Source organism: Solanum stenotomum, chromosome 3 (genome assembly GCF_019186545.1).
Source record: "Solanum stenotomum isolate F172 chromosome 3, ASM1918654v1, whole genome shotgun sequence".
NCBI classification, from domain to species: Eukaryota; Viridiplantae; Streptophyta; class Magnoliopsida; order Solanales; family Solanaceae; genus Solanum; species Solanum stenotomum.
Genome location: NC_064284.1, coordinates 44130313 through 44155383, shown reverse-complemented (window position 1 = coordinate 44155383; position 25071 = coordinate 44130313). Strand labels below are relative to the sequence as shown.

General features: G+C 36.9%; 1 protein-coding gene across 1 annotated transcript; it reads right to left on the bottom strand.

Moving 5' to 3' along the window:
* Positions 1-18425: 18425 nt before the first annotated feature.
* On the bottom strand, positions 18426-20634 carry LOC125858972 (uncharacterized). The gene is made up of 3 exons (XM_049538727.1): positions 20078-20634; positions 19624-19912; positions 18426-18581 (listed from the first exon to the last, which is right to left on the bottom strand). The coding sequence occupies exons 1-3, from the start codon at positions 20632-20634 to the stop codon at positions 18426-18428; spliced, it is 1002 nt and encodes a 333-aa protein (XP_049394684.1).
* Positions 20635-25071: the final 4437 nt, after the last annotated feature.

Below are 25071 nucleotides of genomic sequence, written 5' to 3'. Positions count from 1 at the left end.
CTCACATCATGCTCATTACAACATCATTAAGCACACTATGTAATTTCTTCATAAAAGCACATTAGGGATGTTCAACAATTCAACCTCATGAAGTATATAGACAACTCATACTAAATGCATATCAACAAGACGAACATACTTCATACAAACACATTTTCTCATTCAAACATAAACTCATTAAGAACATGCATAACATAAGGAGACCATGGAAACACATATTCACACATAGCTCCAAAACATGAAACAAGCTACAAGGAACTCTTGGTCTCAAGCTTGAATAAGAATAGAAGGAAAGAGAAAAGGATTTCAAAACTCTCAACAACCTTACTATTCAAGATACTATCCCCCATACTGTGAGAAAACCCAACTAATGTTAACATGAAAACAACATAGAAACCTCAACAAGACCTTCACAACCGAAAGGAACTATCACATACCGGTTCCTTCATCTGGATTAGCTCTTTTATCCTTGTTAACTTGAAGAGTATAGGAACGGTTTCTCTTTGGAGCATTCGGATCCGGGCCATCAAGAGAAGCTTGTTTGGTCTCTCTCTCTTTTGCCGAGAGTGTTGGGCAATCTCTCATCTTATGACCCTTCTTTCCACACCCAAAGCACCCATCCGTGCCGGCAAGGCACTCACCCAAATGTTGCTTCCCACACTTGACACACCTAGATCTTTCAAAAAAAGAACCACTTCCTTTCCCTCCTAGATATTTAGGGTTACACACCCTATCATTGTTGACCATTGAAGAATCTTGAATAGTGGACCTCTTTTTGAACCTTGGTTGACTTTGTTCATCGGGCATAGACCTCTTCATCTCTCTACCCTTCCTCTCAAGTTTGGACTCCTCAATAGATTGAGCATACACGATGAGTCTATAAATGTTCATGTCATCATGAAGCATTGTCGTACGACACTCTTCCTTAACTAGGTCGGATAGACCGATCACAAACCTACTCATCTCATCTCTAGGGTTGGACACCAAAGATGAAGGATACTTAAACAAAAGGGTAAACTTCAAGGAATACTCCTCCACACTCATGCTACCTTGCCTAAGGTTGATAAATTCCTCAACCTTAACCACCCTCTTCTCACGGGAAAGTACCTACCAAGGAAAGCTCTCTTAAACTCCTTCCATTCTATAGGACCCGCTTCTATAGGCCTATTCCCTTTCTATTGAGTAAACCAAATTTGGGCAACATCCTTCAATTGATAGGAGGCAAGTTCCGCTTTTTCTCTAAAAATTCCCCCTATAGCATTGACTATCTTATAAACCTCATCCAAAAACTCTTGGGGATCCTCTCATCCCTTAGAACCAAGAAATATTGGAGGATTCATCCTCACAAAGTCCCTTAGCCTAGAAGCCATAGTACTCTCAATAGCATTCACTCAAGGACCCACATCTCAATTCACTTGGGCTATCATAGCTTGGGCTAAGGTTAGAAAAGCAAACCTAATCTCTTCATTAGTCATGACCAAAGCATCAACTAAACTTGATTGCCTTGAGGAACTTGGTCACCTTGAGGACCTTGAGGATCTTGAGGAGGAACTCCTTCATTCAAATTCTTCTCTTCCACTCTTCCGCGGGCGTCCTTCTTGTATTCATATACTATAAACACAAGAGAAGGATTAGGAAAAGGACACTTCAAAAGGTAAACTCTAAGGCACAACTTCAAGAATAATGAAAGAAGTGTAACTTCCTAATGTCTTATAGCCTCTCGCTCATAGATGTTTCGCGACTCACACTAATTAACAAGACTCTACTAGACGTCGCTTGTGAGAAATCAATCCTAAAAACCATTCCCAAAACCTTGTGCTCTAATACCATATTTGACACGACCCGAGTCCACACCCCGGAATTGACACGGCGTACTTCACCCTGAAGGGGTCTCATACAAGCCTCATAGCATATTCATTGCATAAGATATTTAGAAATAGCGAGGAATTTAAAACTTTTCTTTTATAAATCAAATAATCAAAAACATTAAAAGCAAGTGAAAGTCTATCGTCTCACATGGCCAACTAAACAACATACTTGAAACAAAATAGGTTCACGACCCTTTTCAATCGAAGTCTTAACAATAGTCTATTACATGAAAAGAAAGGAAACATCTAAACACTTGTCCTCGATCTATAAGGACATACCACTTAGTCTTGGGGAACTCAAATCCAAGCTTCACTAGAGAAAACTACTCAATTGCCAGAACCTACACTTATAGTAAAACATGAAGAAGAATGGATTAGCACAATTAAGTACTATGTATGATACCCATGCAAAAACATGCATAAAATGGACATTTTCTTTAAAAGTCATGATATATGCCATTTTGATAAAACTTCATGAAAATAAGCATAAGAGGAATAATATTCAACCATAAGCAACATACAAGTCATTTAACAACATTAGGACATAATCACATATAAACCATTACCTTCTCATTAAGCTTTCACCTCAAGTAACCCTCAAGCTATACTTTGTGCAATGTATGGATAGCATCCTATACCACCATCCACACCAAAGTACCACCTTAAGGTCACTAAAAGTGAACTTACCATTCAACCTTTCCATCCTTACACAATACTCATACATAAGGGACATAAACATTACATAAGTCATATCAACACATAAATACCATCAGCTAGGGCAACTCTAAGTCATACTTGTGCAATGTATAAGTAGCATCTCATACTGCTACTAACACTAAGTACTCATTAAAGCCACCATATACAAGGCACGTTCATATTCATCAAGTCATGACAAGGAAGTAACTCATAATAGAATCACGTATAGCATTTATCATGTCATTCAAGCATATAAGTCAACATTCTTCATGAACATCATCATAAGAAAACATTCATTACACTTAGCATTATAAAGGAACACACCACAACCTCTCTCAAAGCCTACTTATGCAATACATAGATGGCGTCCCATACCACCACCCACACTACGTAGTGCACTCTTAAGAATCCATAGTTCATTAACATTCTCTGTGGGGGTAAGCCTTAACCGACATAGACCATGTGAGCAATTCATGGAATCCCGGTGCCACCCTCACTGGATAAGGGATTCCTACTTGCCTAAGGTAGGACCATTGTTTTATAGCTTAGGTGGATCCACTAGCTAGACCTATGTGGGAACATAGTTATGGGATAAGGAGATTGCTACTATATACCCTGCCTCAACTCACGGAGGAGCATCCATATCAAGAGTTTGCTACTAAATACCCCGCCTCAACTCCTGGATGAGCATCCACCCCAATTTATATACACTCAGTGCTTACCGTTATTCCCCACGGAGTAATTAACATTCATTATATTAGTCATCATTATGGGATAAGTGACTATTACTAGTTACCCCGCCTTAACTCCCGGATGAGCATCCATCTCAAACCCAACATTCATTCATTAGATTAGATTAGATTCAAAGATGAGAATAGTCTTTCAACTAAGAATCTCATATTGTGAGAAATTCCTTTCACAACATGCCATTATCATTCATTATAGTACAATTGAGAATAACCATTCAATCAACCCATCATCATTAACATAATCATAGAAACTTCATTCATTAGTCATTCATGAGTGTGTGTGAGTATGTAAGAATGACCTTTCACATATTGTATTATCATTCACAACATAATTACATTCTAAACATGATCACATTAACTTTATTAGATTCATATTCATATACAAGACATCAAGATAATAACTGTATTCCTCATACTAAGCCCTTCAAGGCCATGAATCTCCAATCACCAACACACCAATAATTGAATACAATTAAGGCATGGGTAATGATACAATTCAACAATATAAATCAATTTAGGCATAATCCATCAACATTTATTCATAATCAACAAACCCACTTCATAAAGGCGCAATTTAGAAATTGAGAGAATTCATGGGTTCATAGAGTCTTTTCATCATAAATAATCAATTAAACACTAATACAATCATAATATGTCATTAATAATCATTTGAAATAGTTTGATGAAAGAACACTTGAGATTGAGTAAAAACCCTAGGTTTTTGAGGAACTTGAAATCAACTTTGAATTGGCTTCTTGAATGAAAAGTTAATCAAGGATGAAGACTACCATACCTTGCTATTGAATTGCCACGAAATTTGAGGAAGAAAACACCTCGAATCCACAAACTCTAGCTTCAATGGCTCCCTTCTTCTTCTTGAGTTTTAGAGAGAGAAATCTTTGAGAGTAGATGGGTCTTCTTTTAATTCTATTTGGAGTGACTTAATTGAAAGAATTCAAGTCAAAAAGGGTTATATAGTTACTAGGAAAGGAATAGAATGATGAGGACCCAACTTTGGAAAAGAACTAAGGACCCACAAAGTTTAAACTTAAAATTTTGCACCCTACCTAACTAAGCTCGCCCTTTGGACCTCATGTCAAGGGCACTAGGCGACTCGCCAAGTGCACCCTTGGCTCGCCCATTTTTCCAGTAGGCTCACAAAATGGACAGTTCACTAGGCGATCTATGGGGCTAATGGTTGATTCGCCAACCTGGTTGGCGTGCTACGACTTAGCTCACCCTTTGTCCCAGAACCTAGGCCAAAGGGACTGCCTACTAGGCGATCCCAAGTGCACTTTGGCGCATCGCCAAATCACTTGGGCGATCAAGTAGACCATCGCCAAAAGGTCCACCAAAGAATAAGGTTTCTTTCACTCTATCTTGCTAGCATAGGTCCTTACTTGCACACTAGACTTCTTTCTTAATCAATTAAGTTCTAAAACAGCCTAGACATCCACTTAAGGTTACACTAACCCACACGATGAGGCTCTAGTTCAACCTATCATTTTGCGAGTCATTACACTAACATTTGATTTTATCTTAAAAGGTCCAAGAGTCAAGACAATGAAGAAAGACGTAAAGTACTAAGTTTTTTTAGTGTTTTGGTTGGCACTTGAGGCTTGAAAGTGGTCTCATGATAGAAGGTCAAGAAACTACATTGTTGCTCATTATTGCTATTTGTTATTGTTGGCATTTGAAAGTGATATCTTGGAAGAAGGCAAGAAGCTACATTGTTTGTTGCTCATTATTGTTGTTTGTTATTGTTGGCACTTGAAACTTGAAAGTGGTCTTATGGAAGAAACTACATTGGTGCATTATTGTTACTTGTTAGATTGTTATTATGTTGTTGTGTAATGTCATTATCAATTGATCACTGTATTTGTGAACTGTAGTGAAGTTTTATTACTTGTTAAGTTGTTGCTTGTTAGTACCTTTTTGGCTTTATTATTTTTACTTGTTAAATGCCTAGTATATTGGCTAGATGTACTACTAAACATCATGAAGACATGAACTACAATGCACTTTTTTTAGTGACATTGTTTATTAAAAATTTGTTTTTCAGTTAAATTGTTATTTTTATGAGCTTAGATGTTTATTTTTTGGCGGTTTTAGTTAGCAGTAGATACTGACCTGGTGGAAGGTAGTGGTGTTAATGCCTAATGGCATAATGGTACTTCGTTTTGACTTTTGAGGTGAACTTCTTTGTTGTTATTTAATTTACTACAGATATGTCCAATTAATTTAGGGATATCTTGATGGCATTTTACAGAATATTGCAGCTGATATGACATAGCAATGTAACTATTTTTAGCACATTAAGCTGAAAAATCAAACAAAAAAATTGTAAAATTTAAATTTTAAAAAGCCCACTAAGTAGGCCCATAACAAAAAACCGAACTAACAAAAGCTGAACCAAAATAACATAAACTGAACCGAAATAAAAAATAACTGAACCAAATCGAAATAATTCAGTTCGATGTTTGGTACACGTTGTACAAGAACCAAAAACCAAAGAAAAAAAATTGAAACCGAACCAAATTACCGGATGCCCAACCCTAATTTGAGGTTTTACATTATCTCCCCCTTGGGAGCATTCATTTTTGAATGGAACTAAATGCAACATAAGGAGGGTAGGGAAAGATATCTAAAAGCCCAAGATGAATGCAGCTTCACCAAAACGCACATAACTAAGGAGGAACATCAACTCCAAGCCAAAACATATTCAAAACATCATTTCATAAGGCATACATGAAAACCATACTCCAACATACATAATCACAAAGCAATCAAGTAAGCTAAATCATATCTTTCAAAAACTCAAACTTTCATGAGCATGCATGGATGAGGAATCATGAGAACAACTAAGACAGATGAATCAAAAAGAATGAACAATAAAGAACTAATTACCTCAAGCTAGAGTAGGATTGGAGGGTAAGAGATGGGGTTTTCAGGACATCATATCGGTTTTAGCCTCCCAAGTAGCAACCTCAGTCTTTTGATTCCTCTGCAAAACCTTTACGAATGCAACTTCCTTATTCGTCAACTTTTTAACTTGTCAGTCCAAAGTCTCAACCAGAATTTCTTCATAAGAATGGCTTTCCTTTATACCAAGACTCTTCAATGGTACAATAGATGTCAAATCACCAACACATTTCTTCAACAAGAAGACATGGAGAAATGGATGCACAGATAACTCATTTGGCAAATCAAGCTCCTAAGGAACTTTATCAAATGAGAAACATTGACGTGAATGAAATGATCCAACTCGTCATACAATCTACAATAACCCAAATTGAGCCATGTTGTCACTGGGTGTGGGGTAACAAACAATCAAGTCCATATCCAAATCTTCCCACTTCCTTGTAGGAATACTAATATTCTGGGAAAACCTCCCAATTTTTGATGCTCAACTTTCACTTGTTGAAAATTAGGACACTTAGCCACAAATTTTGCACTATCCTTCTTCATCTCATTCCACTAATATACGTCATGCAAGTCACAGTACATCTTGGTGGCTCCCAATGAATAGAATATTGAAAACTATGGGTTTATAATACAATTTGTTATCTCAAGTCATAAACATTGGGAACAGACAAATGACCTTTATATCAAAGAACACCATCTCCCCCCACCCTCCCGGGAGAAAGCCTCAAAGGACTTTTTAAGCACCGCTTCCTTCAACTCAACCAAAATTGGATCAAAACCTTGCTTGGCTTTCACATCAAACATGAATGCTTATTCTGAACCATTATGAACAATAAAACTACCATCTATTGAATCAACCAACCGAACACCTAGTCGAGCTACTCTATGAACATCACGAATCAATTCTTTCTTATCTTCCTCAACATGAGCAACAATATCCATTGATAGTTGACTAAGAGCATTCGCTTTACCGAGGTGATAGAGGACACTCATGTCGTAATCCTTTAGCAACTCAAGCCACCTCCTTTGGTCAAGGTTTATATCCTTTTGCTTGAAAATATATTGCAACCTTGTGTTGTCAGTTAAAAAAGATCAACATGATCACCATACAAATACTTCCTCCAAATCTCTAAGGCAAAAAAACCCCGCTAGTTCCAAATCATGGGTAGCATAATTCTTTTCATGAATTTTAGGTTCCCTTGCAACATAAGCAATAAACTTCCCATTTTTCATAAGAACACACCCTAGTCCGATCCTTGTAGCATCACAGTAAACAACTGTAGGATCCCATACTTTTTCACCAATCGTGCATAATATATGTGGCGTAGTATGGCATGGTTATATGAGATCTATATGACTTTGTATCGTATATTGGAGATTAATATTGCAAGTAGGTGTCAATGTCAAGGAACTAAACTAAAGTTTTAAGTCAAAGGGACCCCTCAAACAAAGTTCATGATAAAAGAAATGGCTCGGGTAGAACTTCGCCCATTTGAGAGGTTTAATTTGTCCCATACATTGTGGATAAGCCTATGAGTGTAAATATTGCTAAGAATAGTGTTTTATGAGTTATTATAATAGCACAAGGATCGTATGTTAAGTTTGGAAGTCAAGAAAATTAGTGAAACTAAAGTCGGCAAAAGTTATTGAAGTTTCTCTAATACTATTTTCTTAACTTTGGGTCAAATGTCTTGGATGTTTTATCCCAATATATAAAGAGTTAGAAGGCCTATCACCAATTAAATCAAAGTCTACGAGTCTAGTTTGAAACGAATAAAACCCCGTATCCAACCGACATCAGAGTAAAAAGTTATGAGGGTTTTACTATGGATTGCCGGGGTAGAATTTGGGTCGGGTAAAAAATGTGGTATGTCGGCTTACTCAACATTTTAAGCCATAAAAACATTTTATTTTACTTCCAAAACCAGAAAGAAATCTTAAGAGAGGGTTCCTATGGAGTACTTGGATGATGAAGGTCAGTTTTTGACGATTTCTACCATTAAAGATTGCCCCCGTGCCTAAAAAAGTGATCTTTACATGTGGCAATCATTTTCCCCTTCTATTAGCTGCATTTGGAGCAAGTTTTTGAAGATATAAATTTGTAGTTATTGCTGTTCTTCAAGGTTTACACTTGGTTAACTAAGGTAATCATCTCGGGACTCTTTTATGATTATTTTTATGAAGTTCTACGGACATTTCATCAAGTTGAGGCCATTTGGCAAATCTACCGATTTAAGAACAATTATGAACTGTTTATAGGTATGTACCAGCTGTGTATATATAGTGTTTACGAAATTTATGACATAAGGAACAACTTTTGTGAAGAAGCTACATCCATTCGAGCGTTCATTGAAAAGGTTTGTTAAGGTGAAACTATGTCCCTCATTTTAACACCACTACTGGGAAATTCCTAAAACAGCGAATGTGATATTTTGCTATTATCTTTCTAGAAAGACCTTCAATGAAAGGCATTGGGATCTCAGCTAAATTATTTTCATGATTCTATTATTCTGATATTTCACTCATTCGGATAAATAGAGTGTTCGACATCTACATGTCATTTTATCAGTTTCCTTGGTTATATGTCCGCACGTATGAATTCGTATTCTTCCTTGGGTGATGTGATTTAAAATGTCACGTGAGACCCTTACTACTTGTGACCAGCCCTCTTTCTCCACTAAGGCTATTATTAAAAAAAAATCTTTAAAGTAGCTCACAACCTTCAAAACTCTCAAATATAATTTAAATGTAAACTATTAGAACACTTGGTTTTTGAAATATTTCTTTTATAAATTATCTAGGAACCAAGTTACGAACTAAGTAAGTCACCTTAAACTTGTTATGAATATAAACAAGGTTAGGTTATCCTTCTAAAATTTGAGTTAACTTTTCAAGCTTATTTGGAAGAACATATAAAGCTCCATGAGATTGTTATATGTTATACGAAAGTTATTATGGGGTTATGAGAACAAGACTACAAACGGGCCAAGATTGACAACATGACAACAGTAACTCATATGTGTTATAAACCCATGACATGACATGATATGCATTCTACTCCCAAGCTATAATCGGGAGGTATGGGGCCTATTGCCTATATTTATACGTATGAGACACAGATGGCCACAAGTTGGCGAATATGAGGCCGATTCGCTACTGGAAAGCACCACCATTGCTAGCATTTGGTTGGGTATGTTGACATATGCCAGCTAGTTAATTTGCAAGTACGCTTGGTAGATGCAGGAGGCGGAGATGTTGTCGTTAAAAATATGGCATAATCCTCCTTTGTAACTAAAGTTAAAAGGCGGCAACATGAAGATCCTGAGCTTAGGAAATTGAGGGAAAAGATTCCACAGCAGCAACACTCCTTATTTGAGCTAACTGGAGATGGAGTCCTTAGATACCAGGGTCGCTTATGTTTACCGGCAGTTGGGAAGCTCTGTACAAATATTCTTTCAGAGGCCCATTATTCTAGATATGCATCTCACCCTGGAAAGACGAAGATATATCAGGACATTCGACAGATTTATTGGTGGAATGTCATGAAAAAAGATATTGCGGAGATGGTAGTTAAATGTCCCAACTGTCAACAAGTTAAAGCAGAGCATCAGAGGCCTGGAAGCCTAACCCAGTATATTGAGCTTCCGTTATGGAAATAGGATATGATAAATATGGACTTCATCACTAGTTTGCCTCAAACTCCACGAAGGTTTGATTCCATTTGGGTAATTATCGATAGGCTGACAAAATCTGCTCATTTCTTGCCAGTTAGGACTACAAATTCAGCTGAAGATTATGCTAGGCTTTACATTCAGGATTTTATTTTCCTTAACGGAGTTCCATTATCTATTATCTCAGATCGAGGAGCTCAATTTATAGCACATTTTTGGAGATCATTTCAGAAAGGTCTAGGCACTCAGGTAAATCTTAGCACTAATTTTCATCCACAAACTGATGGACAGGCAGAACATACTATTCAAACGGTTGAGGATATGTTACGTGCTTGTGTGTTGAATTTTAAAAGAAGTTGGGATCAACATCTACCTCTTTTCGAGTTCTCTTATAATAACAACTTTCAAGCTAGTATTCAGATGGCCCCTTACAAAGCACTATATGGGCAGAAGTGTAGGTCCCCAATCGGTTGGTTTGAGGGGGAAGCAGTTTTGCTAGGTCCTAATCTAGTTCAACAAGCGATTGAAAAAGTTAATCTTATTAGAGATCGGCTTCATACAGCACAGTGTCGACAGAAGTTTTATGCAGATGTTCACCGACGGAACTTAGAGTTTGAGGTAGAAGATTGGGTTTTCCTAAACGTATCGCCTATGAAGGACATCATGTGATTCGGAAAGAAAGTGAAGCTCAGTTCTAGGTACGTTAAATCGTATAAGATTATTCAGAAGATTGGTATGGTGGCATACGAGCTTCATTTACCTTCAAAATTGGAAGAAATTCATCATGTATTTCATGTTTCTATGTTGCGGAAGTGCATTGTAGATCCTTCACGTATTATGCCCATTGAAAATATTTATATTGTTGAGGATTTATCTTATGCAGAGGTACCAATAGCGATTTTAGATCGACAAGTAAGAAAGCTTTGAAATAAAGATGTAGCTTCTGTGAAAGTGTTATGGAGAAATAACAACATCGAGGAAATGACTTAGGAAGCGGAAGAGGAAATGGGGAAGGAGTACCCCCAACTACTTACGACTTAAGGTGAGTCACATTTTGATTATTGGCAATTATTTATTAACAACGACTTAGTTAGATTTTAAGTAGCTTGAAGGTGAAATTTATATGTCTTCTTACGAGATAGCTATGCAAAGCTTAGTAGTTTTTCAGAATTTGACTTCGGGTTTGCGACTGTAACAAATATAGACTCGTAAATAAAGTACTGTGAGAAAAAAAAATACAACCAAGGAATTGTCTAGATCCATTCGCGGGTGAATGTTAATAAGGGGGGAGAATGTAAGATCTCGTACTTTTTCTCTAATCGTGCATAATATATGTGGTGTAGTATGGAATGGTTATATGAGGTCTAAATGACTTTGTATCGTACATTGGAGATTAATATTGCAAGTAGGTGGCAATATCAAGGAACTAAACTAAAGTTTTAGCTCAAAGGGACCCCTCAAACAAAGTTCATGATAAAAGAAATGGCTCGGGTAGAACTTCGCCCATTTGAAAGGTTTAACTTGTCCCATACCTTGTGGATAAGCCTATGAGTGTAAAACATGCTAAGAATAGTGTTTTATGAGGTATTATAATAACTCAAGGGTCGTATGTTAAGTTTGGAAGTCAAGAAAATTAGTGAAACTAAAGTCGGCACAAGTTATCGAAGTTTCTCTAATAATATTTTCTTTACTTTGGGTCAAATGTCTTGGGTGTTTTATCCCAATATATAAAGAATTAGAAGGCCTATCACCAATTAAATCTAAGGCCTATGAGTCTAGTTTGCAACGAACAAAACCCCGTATCCAATCGACATCAGAGTAAAAAGTTATGAAGGTTTTACTACGGACTGCCGGGGCAGAATCCGGGTCGGGTAAAAAATATGGTATGTCGGCTTACTCAACGTTTTAAGCCATGAAAACATTTTATTTTACTTCCAAAACCAGAAAGAAATCTTAAGAGAGGGTTCCAACGGATTACTTGCATGATGAAGGTCAGTTTTTGACGATTTATACCATTAAAGATTGCCCCCGTGCCTAAAAAAGTGATCTTTACGCGTGGCAATTGTTTTCCCCTTCTATTAGCTGTGTTTGAAGCAAGTTTTTGAAGATATAAATTTGTATTTATTGGTGTTTCTTCAAGTTTTACACTTGCTTAACTAAGGTAATCATCTTGGGACTCTTTTATATTTGTTTTTATGAAGTTCTACGGACATTTCGTCAAGTTGAGGCCATTTGGCAAATCTGCCGATTTAAGAAATATTATGAGCTGTTTATAGGTCTTTACCAGCTGTGTATATATCGTGTTTGCAAAGTCTAGGATCTAAGGAACAACTTTTGTTAAGAACCTACGGCCATTCGAGCGTTCATTGAAAAGGTATGTTAATGCGAAACTACGTCCCTCATTTTAGCACCACTCCTGGGAAATTCCTAAAATGCCGAATGTGATATTTTGATATTCTCTTGCTAGAAAGACCTTTAGTGAAAGGCATTGGGACCTCAGCTGAATTATTTTCATGATTGTGTTATAGTGTTATTTCACTCATTCGGATAAATAGAGTGTTCGACATCTACATGTCATTTTATCAGTTTCCTTGATTATATGTCCGCACGTATGAATACATATTCTTCCTTGGGTGATGTGAATTAAAATGTCACGCGAGACCCTTACTACTAGTGACCAACCCTCTTTCTCCACTATGGTTATTATTTTTAAAAAATCTTTAAAGTAGTACACAACCGTCAAAACTCTCAAATATAATTTAAATGTAAACTATTAGAACACTTGGTTTTTGAAATATTTCTTTTATAAATTATCTAGGAACCAAGTTAGGAACTAAGTAAGTCACCTTAAACTTGTTATGAATAGCAACAAGGTTAGGTTATCCTTCTAAAATTTGAGTTAACTTTTCAAGCTTATTTGGAAGAACATATGAAGTTCCATGAGATTGTTATATGTTATACGAAAGTTATTATGGGGTTATAAGAACAAGACTACAAACTGGCAAAGATTGGCAACATGAAAATAGTAACTCATCGGTGTTATAAATTCATGACATGACATGCTAAGTGTTCTACTCCCAAGCTATAATCGGAAGGTATGGGGCCTATTGCCTATATTTATACGTATGAGACACAGATGGCCACAAGTTGGCGAATATGATGTCGGTTCGCTACCGGAAAGCACCACCATTGCTAGCATTTGGTTGGGTATGTCATGCATTTGCATCTATATATTTATGTATTCGCAACATACGATTATATGAGTATACCATGGATATTTAAGTACTAGGGGTCTAACGGTCAGCCATGGAGATTATTTGGGTTTTAGTTTCAGGTGGTATCTCTATTACCCTTTTACCGTAAATGTTTATGATTTTACTTTTTGCTTTACATACCAGTACATTTTTATTCGTACTGACATCCCTTTCTTGGGGACGCTCCTTTTTTTTGTGTGAACAGGTACAGGTAGGGGCTCTAATCGACCCACCCGCTAGGATTCAGGTTCAGTTGTGAGTTGGTAAGCTCCATCTTATCCTGGGGATATCAGAGGATGTTTACTTTTGTTGTACAGTTTGGGTATAGTTGGGGCCTTGTCTCGACAGTACTTATATCACCCATAGAGGCTATTGTGGACACAATATTCTGGGTTTTCTTTTTGTATGTTTCAACCTCTAGCCAATAGGTTTGGCATGTATATATGTGTGTGTGTAAGTAGGTATGTTTTCGGTTGTGGCCTCGTCTGCTAGATAGTACATCTTTATTTATTTTTTCGGTTTTTCTACCATTGTTTGTAAGGTTATTCTCTTTCAGGTCATGATCTCTGGGTCCAAGCTTCACTTTTTAGAGGTTGTGCTGCCCAATCTTTTTGCCTCACAAGTTTGGTTTAGCTAGTATGTTTCAGTGGGTAACTCGATGTATTAGGGTATCGAATGCCAGTTATGCCCCCTATTTCGGGGCGTGACAACAACAAACTCATTGGACCCTTTTGCAAAGTCAACACTGGATTGAGCGAAGGTAGGTCTATCTTTCTACTCTTAGAAACACTTCACACACGCTTCTAACCATAAGAATGTAACTTTATTGGGTCAATGCATTCAATGGAAAGGCAATCGAAGAGAATCCTTCCATAAACCTTCTATAATAACTAGTCAAACCCAACAAGCTTCTAATATCCGAAGGGGGTAGAGGTCTAGGCCAAATCTTAACCGCATTGTCACGACTCAAAGTTCACTCTAGACGTGACATGGCTTATAAGACCCCGAGAGGCCCTATTCAATCCACTTAGCATACATCATACAAGTTAATAGAAATAAAAGAGTTTATGAGGTAGTATTTCATAAAAAAAAAAAGTTTGACAAAAGTGGAATTTTAACACAAGTCTCGAAGCCATATAATACATCATAAGGATAATGATTGGTATATAACCCATACATCACATACAAATCAGAAATGGATATGACATAGAGAAATAAAAGAGTGTCGGTCCTTGGAACATGAGGACCCACCAATCTTCAAATTCTAGCATGGATTACTAGCCACAAGTATGAAAGATAGGAGCATCAGACCCTACATTAGTGAAACAATACAGACACAAGTATGCATTAGTTCATGGAATGTACTAAGTATGAGGCAATATGCATAAACATAGGCATGATAACATAAGTAACTTAAAATGAGTAGGCATGATCATAATGGGACACTTAAAAGCTTTAAAGAAGAGATGACATGAAAATCATGATAGCATGGTCAAGTATATTAACATAAAGGACATAAGAAAAGCATTGAAGAAAACATAGCCATTTTGTGGGATATAAGCTTTAATAGACAATAAGAACATGAGAGCTATATCATGGAATCTGGTATAACCCTTATACTGAAAATAGGGGAAACTATTTGCCAAGGTAGAATCGGTACATATCAACATTTGCTAAACTGGATCAACTAGCTAGGCCATTTAAGACAATCCTATGGAGGCACATAGTTTGGGACTATAGGTTGTTACTAGAGACTACCCTATTTGAGCCTCCACCTCAAAGCCCTCTCGATGCTAAGTTTAAATCCCAACATAATGATAAAATTCAAATATCAATGTAACATAGGTAAAGGCAATAATCAATACCAATCAACATATTTCAAGATCAAAACATAGGATAGCTCCTTAAACATAATTCAACATATATGAGAATATCACCAATGTTAATTAATTTGTGAGAAATACCTTTCACAATCATGATCATCATAGTAAGTGAGAAATCATGTCACAATAACATTAATACTTTTCTTTCAAAGCATTATCAATTCATTTACAATAATTTCATGAAAACATGCATATATTTATAAACTCATAAGTCATAGTTCATGTGTTCATCATAGGATCATGGTTGAAAAATACATTTTAGGGATGGGTAAATGAAATTTCAATTAAATAGCATGGATTAACATCAATTCATGCATTAAAATACTTTATTAACCAAAATCAATCATATTTAGATGAAACCCACATTAATTGAATTGAAACCATAGTTGGATTAATTGAAAATAGAATTAGGAAATTAAAATACTTAGGGACCCCATGGAGAATAGGAATCCATGGGTGAATACACACATATCTTGATCCTTTAAGCCCAATAAAATAGAGAATTTGGAGACTTAAATGGAACCCAAAATCTTCTTCTTATTCCTTCGACTCGAGAAAATTGGGAGGATGAATTCGGTCAAGTTTTAGGGTATTTAGAAGAATGAGTTGAAATGGGTAGATTTGGGGCTTAAAAGGCTTATATATGGCTTAGGATTAGGATCAAAACAACCTAGTTTAGGCATTAATCAATTAGAGAGACGACTTAAAACCCCTTAAAAATAAATGATGATTCAACCTACGGTTCAGACCTACGGACAAAAGAACTTTCTACAGTCTGTATTGGTCAACCGTAGACCAAGTATTATGACCATAAAAATAAACTATCTTTTACGAAACACATGTACGACTCATAGATCTTCCTACATTTCATACATGCCAAATGTAGAAACCAACTTTACCCCTTAAAATTTCACCAAGTCTTGGACTCACCCACGAGACCTACCTATGACTCGTACAATGATTGACGGACAATCCCGGTGAATCGTACAAGGGTACTGGACTTGATTTTAGAAATATACTTCTCCCACTTCCTACGATGATGAACGGTTCATAGATGGGACCCATAAACCAGACTTCAGTTCTAAAATTTATTTTCCTCCTTTATCCAAGTTCCTAGGTGTTACACACATCCAACTTTTTGGGAGGTACCTCGATACCCTTATCAAAAACGATGTGACTAAGAAAAACCATGGATCTCAACCAAAACTGGCACTAACTAAACTTTTCAAATAGTTATTAGTCCTTGAGAACTTGCAACACATTCCTCAAATGATCGACATGCTCATCCTCACTACTTAAGTAAATCAAAATGTCATCACTAAACACAATCACAAACATGTCTATATATTGTCTAAACATTATTCAACAACTCCATAAATGTGATCGAAGCATTAGTCAAATTAAACGACATCACCAAAAACTCATAATGACCATATAGAGTGTGAAAAGTCGTCTTTGAAATATCATATTCCTCCACCCTCAATTGGTGATAACCTGATCGGGGGCCAATCATAAAGAAGTAACTCGCTCCTTGGAATTGATCAAACAAATCATCAATCCTTGGAAGGGGATACTTATTCTTAATGGTAACCTTGTTCAATTATTGGTACTCAGTACACATACAATGTGAACCATCTTTCTTCTGAACAAACAAAATTGGAGCACCCTATGGAGAGATACTCGATTAGATGAAACCCTTATCCAACAAATCTTTCAAGTGCTCCATTAATTCCTTAAGTTCTGCCTGAGCCATATAGTAAGGAGGGATAAAGATGGGTTGCGTATCTCGGGGAAGGTCAATACCAAAATCTATCTCTCTTTCGGGTGGAACAACGGGTAAATCATTGGGAAACACTTGGAGAAATGTATTTACAACACCGACTCAAGAATAGAAGTTTTCAGAATTTGTATCCTTAACCTGAACAAGATGATATGTGCAACCCCTAGAAATCAATTTCTTAGCCTTAAGCCAAGAAATAAACTAACCCTTAGGCATAGAATTCCCCCTTTACACTCTAGAATGAGTTCATTTGGAAATTGAAACTTAACCACTCAGGTTATACAATCAACAAAAGCATAGAATGAATGAAACTAATCCATACCAAGAATAACACCAAAATCCAAAATATCAATCTCTATGAGATCAACATAAGTAAATTTATGGGATAAGGAGACGGGACACTTTCAATAGACTCTCTTAGCCACTAAAGATTCACCTATATGAATAGAGACAGAAAAAGGATCTTACAACACATCTAGAGAAACATCAAATCACATAACCACATATGGTGTTATAAAAGACAAAGTAGCCCCGGAATCAAGCAAAACATAAACATCAAGATGAAAGAATTTCAACATACCGATAACCACATTGGGAGAACCCTCTTGATCATGTCAAGTTTGAAGTTCATAGAATCGGTTTTGCTTTGGATCACTTGAACTCGAACCACTAGGTAGAGCTTGCCTACAATCTTTTCCCTTGTTGACTCAAGATGCACAATCTGTCAAGCGGTGACCACTTTTGCCACAACCAAAATAATTATTAGTGTCCATCAAGTACTTTCTCGGATGACTCTTGCCACACTTTTGGCATGTGGGAATTAAAGAACCATTTCCAACACTATTTTCTCCATGAGGCTTAGGGTTAGACACCCTTTTGTTATTGAACTTAGGGGGAGGAGCATTGAAGGAATCTTGACAAGAAAACCTTTGTCGGAACCTAGAATGACCATGTCCATTGGACCTTGAATGTGAAAAGTCATCACCAGTGGTCTTTGCCCTCTTTGCCTCCCTAGACCTTTCCTTAAGCTTCTTCTCTTCTAGTTTTTGAGTATGAATCATTAGACGAGAAATGTCCATTTTCTTAATAAGCATAGCAGTAAGACATTCCTTAATTACCATTTTGGATACTCCTAAAAAAAACTTGTTCATCTTTGCCCTACGATCGGAAACCATATTAGGAGCATATCTAGACAATTGTGTAAACTTCAAGGCATACTGCCTCATACTCATATTACCTTGATGAAGGTTAATGAATTCATGTATATTTGCCTCCCTCGTCTCAAGGGGAAATAACTTATCAAGAAAAGTGACCTTAAACTTCTCCCAATCAAGAGGATCTGCATCAACCGACCTCTCTTCCTTCCATTGGTTGAACCAAACATGAGCAAAACCCATGAGTTGATAAGGGGCCAATTCAGTCTTTTCCACTAGTGTCACTCCCATGATCATCAAATACATATATAGCTCATCGATAAACTCTTGAGGATCTTCCTCGAACATAGAACCACGGAATTCTAGGGCATTTATCCTAGTGAAGTCTCTCACTCTAGTTGTTATCGTACCAACATGTAGGTTCACGGAGACCACAGCCTCCCGTTTAGGCCGTCATAGCTTGAACCAACACTTGAAAAGCAGCTCGAAACTCCACATTAGTCACTTGTTTGGCCAAAGGGTCAGTTGGAACTTGAGGAGCTTCTTGTTCCACGTTCTTATTAACATTCTTTCTAACGTATGCTCTTCGCGGGGTCTTATGCTAAAAAGCATCAGATAAGGATTAGGAGAGAGACATATAGAGTTAGAATCCATCACACAAATTTAGAGTGATGAAAGAAGTGGAATTTCCTAAACATCTTGTAGATTCTTATTCATAAATGTCGTGCCCTTCACACTCAAGAACAAAACTCTACTCGACACGACTCATGAGACATTCTAGGAACTTTCTAAACTTTGTAATCTGAACACCAAGTTTGTCACGACCCAAAGTATAACCTAAGTGTAACATGGTGTATAGAACCCCGAGAGGGCCCTACACAAGCCACTAAGCATACATCATATAAGATAATAGAAATAAAGAATTCAAAAGATAGCATTTCATATTTCAAAAGATTTTGACAAAGAAAAAGTCTAACATAAATCTCAATATGCCATCTAAACATCATAGGAGTGGTTGGGACGTAACCCATACACCGCATATATCATACAAAAACTAATAAGACATAAAGAAAGTAAAAGTGTCTTGATCCTCGGAATGTGAGGATTCACCAATCTCTTGAATCCAAACAAGAATCAAATAGTCACGAGAGTGAGAAGTATGAGTGTGAGACCCTAAATTAATGAGATAATGTAGACAAGTATGCACTAGCACATGGAATGTATTATGTATGGAGCAATATGCATAAAATAGACATGGTAGTATGAATGACTAAAATCATTTAAGGCATGACCAATATTTAAACATTTAAAAGCTTAAAGGAGAAAATGACATGTAAATCATGAAATATGGTCAATATATTGAAATAAGAGACATAAGAAAAGGTTTGAAGAAACATAGTCATTTTTTGGGATATTCTCTTTAACCAACATAGTCTAACAAATAGCATAGGGATCTTAATAAAACATTTACATCTATAAGGAACTATCAACATACCGGATCCTTCATCCGGAAGGGCTCCTTTGTCCTCTCTAGACCGGAGTGCATAGAAGTGACCATAATTTGGAGGAATGGGAAAAAGATTACTAGGAGGAGCTTGATTGGTCTCTCTTCATTTTGCCGAGAGTGTATGGCAATTTTTCACTTGATGATCACTCTTTCTACAACCATCCATACCGGCTAGGCACTTCTCATGGTGCTTCTTTCCACATTTGGTGCAAGTAGGCTTAGGAAATGGAGACCCACTACATTTCTCTTGGTTAAACCTAGGATTGTTTGAAGAATTTTGATCGTAATACCCTTTAAACTTTTGTCGACCTTGCCCATCGGACTTAGCATTAGAGAAATTCCCATCATCGGTTCTAGCCCTTTTTACCTCCCTATTATTTCTCTTGAGTTTGGACTCCTCAATTTGTTGTGCATACACCATAAGCCTATAGATATTGATGTTATCATTGAACATTGTCGTATGGCATTTTTCTTCAACTAAGTCGGACACACCCGTCACAAATCTACTCAGATTTGCCACCATAGATGGAGCATACTTGGATAGTTGGATAAATTTCAAGGCATACTCTTGAACACTCATGCTACCTTACCTAAGGGTAATGAATTCTTCCACCTTAGCTTCTCTCAACTCTCGGTGAAAGAATCTATCAATAAATGCTTTCTTAAACACCTCCCAATCTATGGGACCTGCTCCTACCAGCCTATTTCTCTTCCAATGAGTGTACCAAAATTGAGCAACATCCTTCAATTGGGAAGCGCCTAATTCCGCTTTCTCTACCGAAGTCACCCCCATGGAATCAAGTATCTTGTAAACCTCATCCACAAATTCTTGAAGATCCTCTCCCACTTTGAAACCATGAAACTCGGGAGGGTTCAGCCTAACAAAATCCCTTAATCTAGAAGCCGAGGAATTCCCATTAGGGTTCACATGAGTCCCAACATCTTTATTAGCTTGGGCCGTCATAGCTTGGGCTTGAGTTGTCACGGCTTGAGCCAACATTAAAAGGGCCAACCTAATCTCCACATCTGACATAGCTGAAAGATTAATCGGAGCTTGATTAACTTGAGGAGCTTGGTTCACTTGAGGAGCTTCTTCATTGACATTGTCACCCTTCAGTATTCTTGTGTTGTCCCTTTGTGTATTCATTTCCTGAAGACACAAGTGAAGGGTTAGGAGAGTGACTTTATAGAGCTAAATGCTATGGAACGACTTAAGAGTAATGAAAGAAGTGTAGCTTTCTAACATCTTATAGCCTCTCATTCATAAATGTGGTGCGCTTCACACTCATGAACAAGACTCTACTAGACGTGGCTTATGAGACATCATCCTAGAATCATTCTAAACCTTGTGCTCTGATTACCAAGTTTGTCACGACCCAGGCGTACACCCTAGATGTAACACGGCGTACTTGACCCCGAAAGGTTTCATCCAAGCCCTTAGCATATCATAATATAAGATAACAGAAATGATGCGAAATATAAAGCTTTTATCCATACAATCAAAGTCTTTTATAAAATCAAGAGGAAGTCTAACTTGTCTCAATTAGCCATCTAATACAATCTTTGAATAAACAATAGGGTCACAACCCTTTCAACATAATCCAAAGTAAAATTACTAGAAAGAAACTACTAATGACTCATACGTCCTCGAATTTTGAGGACTCACCACAAATACTCTCAAAGCCTACTTGTGCAATGCATGGATGAAGTCACATACCCCATCCACACTGTATAGAGCTTCTTGAGTAACCATAGTACATAACTCACAGTCTTGTTCATAGTAAGAATAGGCCCTAACCGACACAGACCATGTGAGCAAATCATGGAATCCGGTGTCATGTCCCACACCAAAAAGAGTTGGTGTACTTGCCTAAGGTAGAACTGGTAACATTTTAACTTAGGTGGATCCACTAACTAATAAACTATATGGGCAAATAGTTATGGGATAAGGGGGCTGTTAGTAGAAACCCAGCCTTACATAGTGAGAGCTTCCACCTCAAAATATCCACTCGATGCTAAGCATTAAATTCCCATGGAGTAGTCAATTCTGTTTTAACATTATTACACATGAAAGGGATGTCACTGGCCTATTTATTCAAGGAACATCATTAGAATAGCTCATAGAATCCTCATGAAAGGGATACTATTGGTCTACCGATTCAAGGTTCATCATTATAATAGTTCATTGACTCATCATAAAAGGGATACCATTGGTCTACCGATTCAAAACAAGCCTAGAATACTTCATTAGTCACTCTTGAGAGGGATTCCATTGGCTTACCGAATCAAGGTTCATTAAGTCAACATATCTTTAAGTTACAAAAGAAAGTGATGCCCTTAGCCTACCAATTCAAGGTCTATCAATCAAGATCACTTTTATTCACACATAAAAGGGATGCCATTAGCCTGCCAATTCATTTAGGTGAGGAAATCCTTTCACATCATGTCATCATCATTCATTATAGTCATAATCACATTACTTTCAAAGTATTCACAAGCATGTACATAAGCATCATGATCATACCTAATTCTCATAATTTACCCTTCAAGGACCATGGATCACATTCAATCAACACACCTAGAATTACTACATTAGGCATGAATAATAACATGATTCAAGTAATCAATTCATAACATTCATAATTCTAAAGCATTCTACAATCATCAATTATTATCCTTACTTTAAGATCCAATTTGGGAAAATAGGGAAATTCATGGATTCTTGAGTAATTCAACTTAAAATAAGATAAAATCATCAATATATCCATAAACAAACATTATTCAATCATTTAAAATGAATTTGAAAGGAATCCATTGAAGTCAAACCTTAAATGTTGAGTTTTCTAGTTTTGAAATTGGGGATTTTGGAGGGGCTCTATGGGTGAAGGCTACCCATAGATGAAAATCCACCATAACTTGATGAAGAATCTTCACGAAATTTAGTGGAAAATGCCTCTACTTCAAACCCTAGCCTGATCATCTTCTTCTTCTTCCTTGGAATTCTAGAGAGAAGATTTTGGGGGAAAATTGGTTATGGACTTGGGGTCTTGGGATTTATGAGGTGTGTGAGTTAGTTAATGACTTAAAAAGTCTTATATAGGTCTATTAAAACAATATAAAATGACCCCACATTAAACTAACTTAATTAGTAATTTACCTAAAGACCCCTACACTTGGCCGAATTGAGGCAGCCTACCGGCATGACCCATGACCAAGCCCCACGGACCGTGGGTGGTTATACGGGGAGTGCTTCAGGTTCGTGTTTCATGGTCTTAAGCTCCTCACCTTGTCCCTTGTCCCTTGACCCACAACACCCAACCACGGGGCGTAGGTCCACCTACTCAGCGTAGGTAACATTCGTAGGTGGCCCCTTTTGGGCAGTTTCGTAGAGTTGTTTTGGGTCCTCCTCAAGGACCCTTGGTTGGTCCTTAGGGAGTCGTACCTTTACGTTTAACCCCTAAAACCCTCATTTTAAGTATCGGGAGTTATTTACGATTCTAATTCTTTCGTTAGGCTCTAGTTTAGGCTACTAGTTCTACATTAGGCTCTAGTGTAGTCTACTAGTTTTTCGGAGTGTTACACTAATGAAGAATAGTTCGTATCTTAGATTAGAATTTTTTGTGTGTTAAAGTTTCGAACATAAGTGATAAGACTAGGAGACCAATATGCTTGAAAAGAAGAAAATAGGATGGTAGAAAACTAGATTATCATAGATGGTGATGTTTGAAGGAATAAGGTCATTTGTCTTATCTCTTTCGTTTCCTATACCGGCACGTCCTAGTTTATCATAAACCATGTTTGTCTATATTAGCATAGAAATGCATCATGCCCAAGACTGTGGTACTGCATGTGTGCATAAGAATATTCTTTTTTACGTAAAGTGTTTCATTATGTATTTTGAATTCCCAAGTGTTACTATATTGTATGTGTGGGATCCTCTTTGTGAGTTTGCACATTAAGCTGAGTTAAAACAGTTGTCGTCGTTGATTAATTTCCATAAAAAGGAATAGTCTGAATGATTGATAAGTAACCTAGATGGTTTTTGTGTCATGTACTATGGCTTCTATGGGTTTTTTTTCAATGATGCCAAATGGGAGAATTCATGGTAGTTATTAATATATGTGTGCATAGTTTAGCATCATCAAAAATAGAGAGATTGTTTAAGAATTTATGTTTATTAGTTTGATGATATATAAATTGCTTGAGTGAGCAAGGTTCACTTAATGTGTAATCAAGTTCATATGCTTATAGGTGAACTAGGTCTCTCCATGTGCAAATAGTTTTGAGCACGTCATTTATGAAAATAAAAATACAGAGGATATTTTGTATTGTTTGTAGTCAAGTTTAATTGAGATAATTGAGTTTGTCGTGTTCTTCAACAACTAAAGTTTTTCTCATGTTTGATTGGCTTAAACATTTTGGAAAAAAAAATCCAAATCAACTTAATTTTCTCAAATTTAAGAAAAAAATACTTACCTTAAAAAAGGAGAACAATTTCTAAAACTCTTTTCCAACCTCACACCTCAACTTTTCACCTTAAGTCAATTTTCAAGTTGTCACACCCCAAGGCTACCCCCTTGACGTAAACACGGGACCTAGGATCACGAGTGACCCCAAGCTAACCCTGAGCTGGCATATAATAAGCAGAACTAAATATATCTATGAAATATAAACTAATACGGAAGCTAAATCGTGATATAACTAATAGTGGGGAATACCCAAAACTGGTCTAAATATATAAATATTGAATAAGAGTTTAATGATACTGAACAATCACTCAAATTCTAAAGTTGAATCTAAAACTATGTCTGAAAAAGCCTCTAACTAACTAGAGTTGTTGGGACATGCCCCCAACTAACTCTAGCAAAACTGAAACTGAAATAAAAGACTAAATTGGAAAAACATGTCTATTGTCCTAGAGGTATGAGGACTCTCCACTGAAGTTATTGAATGTGAATTAGGAACCAATCAACGTGTTATATGAATCTGAGGACCTGAACCTACATCATGAAAAGATGTAGCACAGAGTAAGCGTCAATACTTGGAAGGTACTGAACATGATGGAAATACTGAAATATAATGAAATGAACTGAACTTAATGCAATGACCAAGTACATAACATGTTGAGACTGAATACTGAAGTATAACTGAAAACCTGGTCACATGCACTAGAGTCTAACTGTGGGAGCTACTACTAACCAACATAAAACAACGTGAGCAAAACGCGGAGTACGATGTATATGCCCCATCGAGAGGACCCAATATATCGTGCTAGAGGTGATATACCATGAGCTTACGATATTTTTTATACATTTCACTTAAGAGTTGTCTGTGTCTAGGGCCATTTTGTATTGGAAATAATGTTTTATGTGTTATGTTTGTAGGAAATAGGCTTTGACGTGGTTGAGTGAGATGACAGCTGAAATTCTGCAGAAGTGGCAACCCACGGAGGGACCTACGGACCATAGTTCCTGTGACGGTCCATCGATGGGTAGGCGTAGATAAGAGCATCAGGGAATTCTAACCAAGTGTGGAACTACGAAGTGATCCACGGACCGTAGGTCGACCTACTAGTCATCCTTCA

What these genes read in the sequence shown, in the direction of transcription:
- LOC125858972 (XM_049538727.1), bottom strand. Translation starts at nt 20,634, where the DNA reads ATGAATACACAAAGGGACAACACAAGAATACTGAAGGGTGACAATGTC. An exon ending in GAAGAATTCATTACCCTTAG is followed by an intron (nt 19,913 to 20,077) that starts GTAAGGTAGCAT and finishes CAATATCTATAG; the next exon opens with GCTTATGGTGTATGCACAAC. An exon ending in GTAGAAAGAGTGATCATCAA is followed by an intron (nt 18,582 to 19,623) that starts GTGAAAAATTGC and finishes GATGCTTTTTAG; the next exon opens with CATAAGACCCCGCGAAGAGC.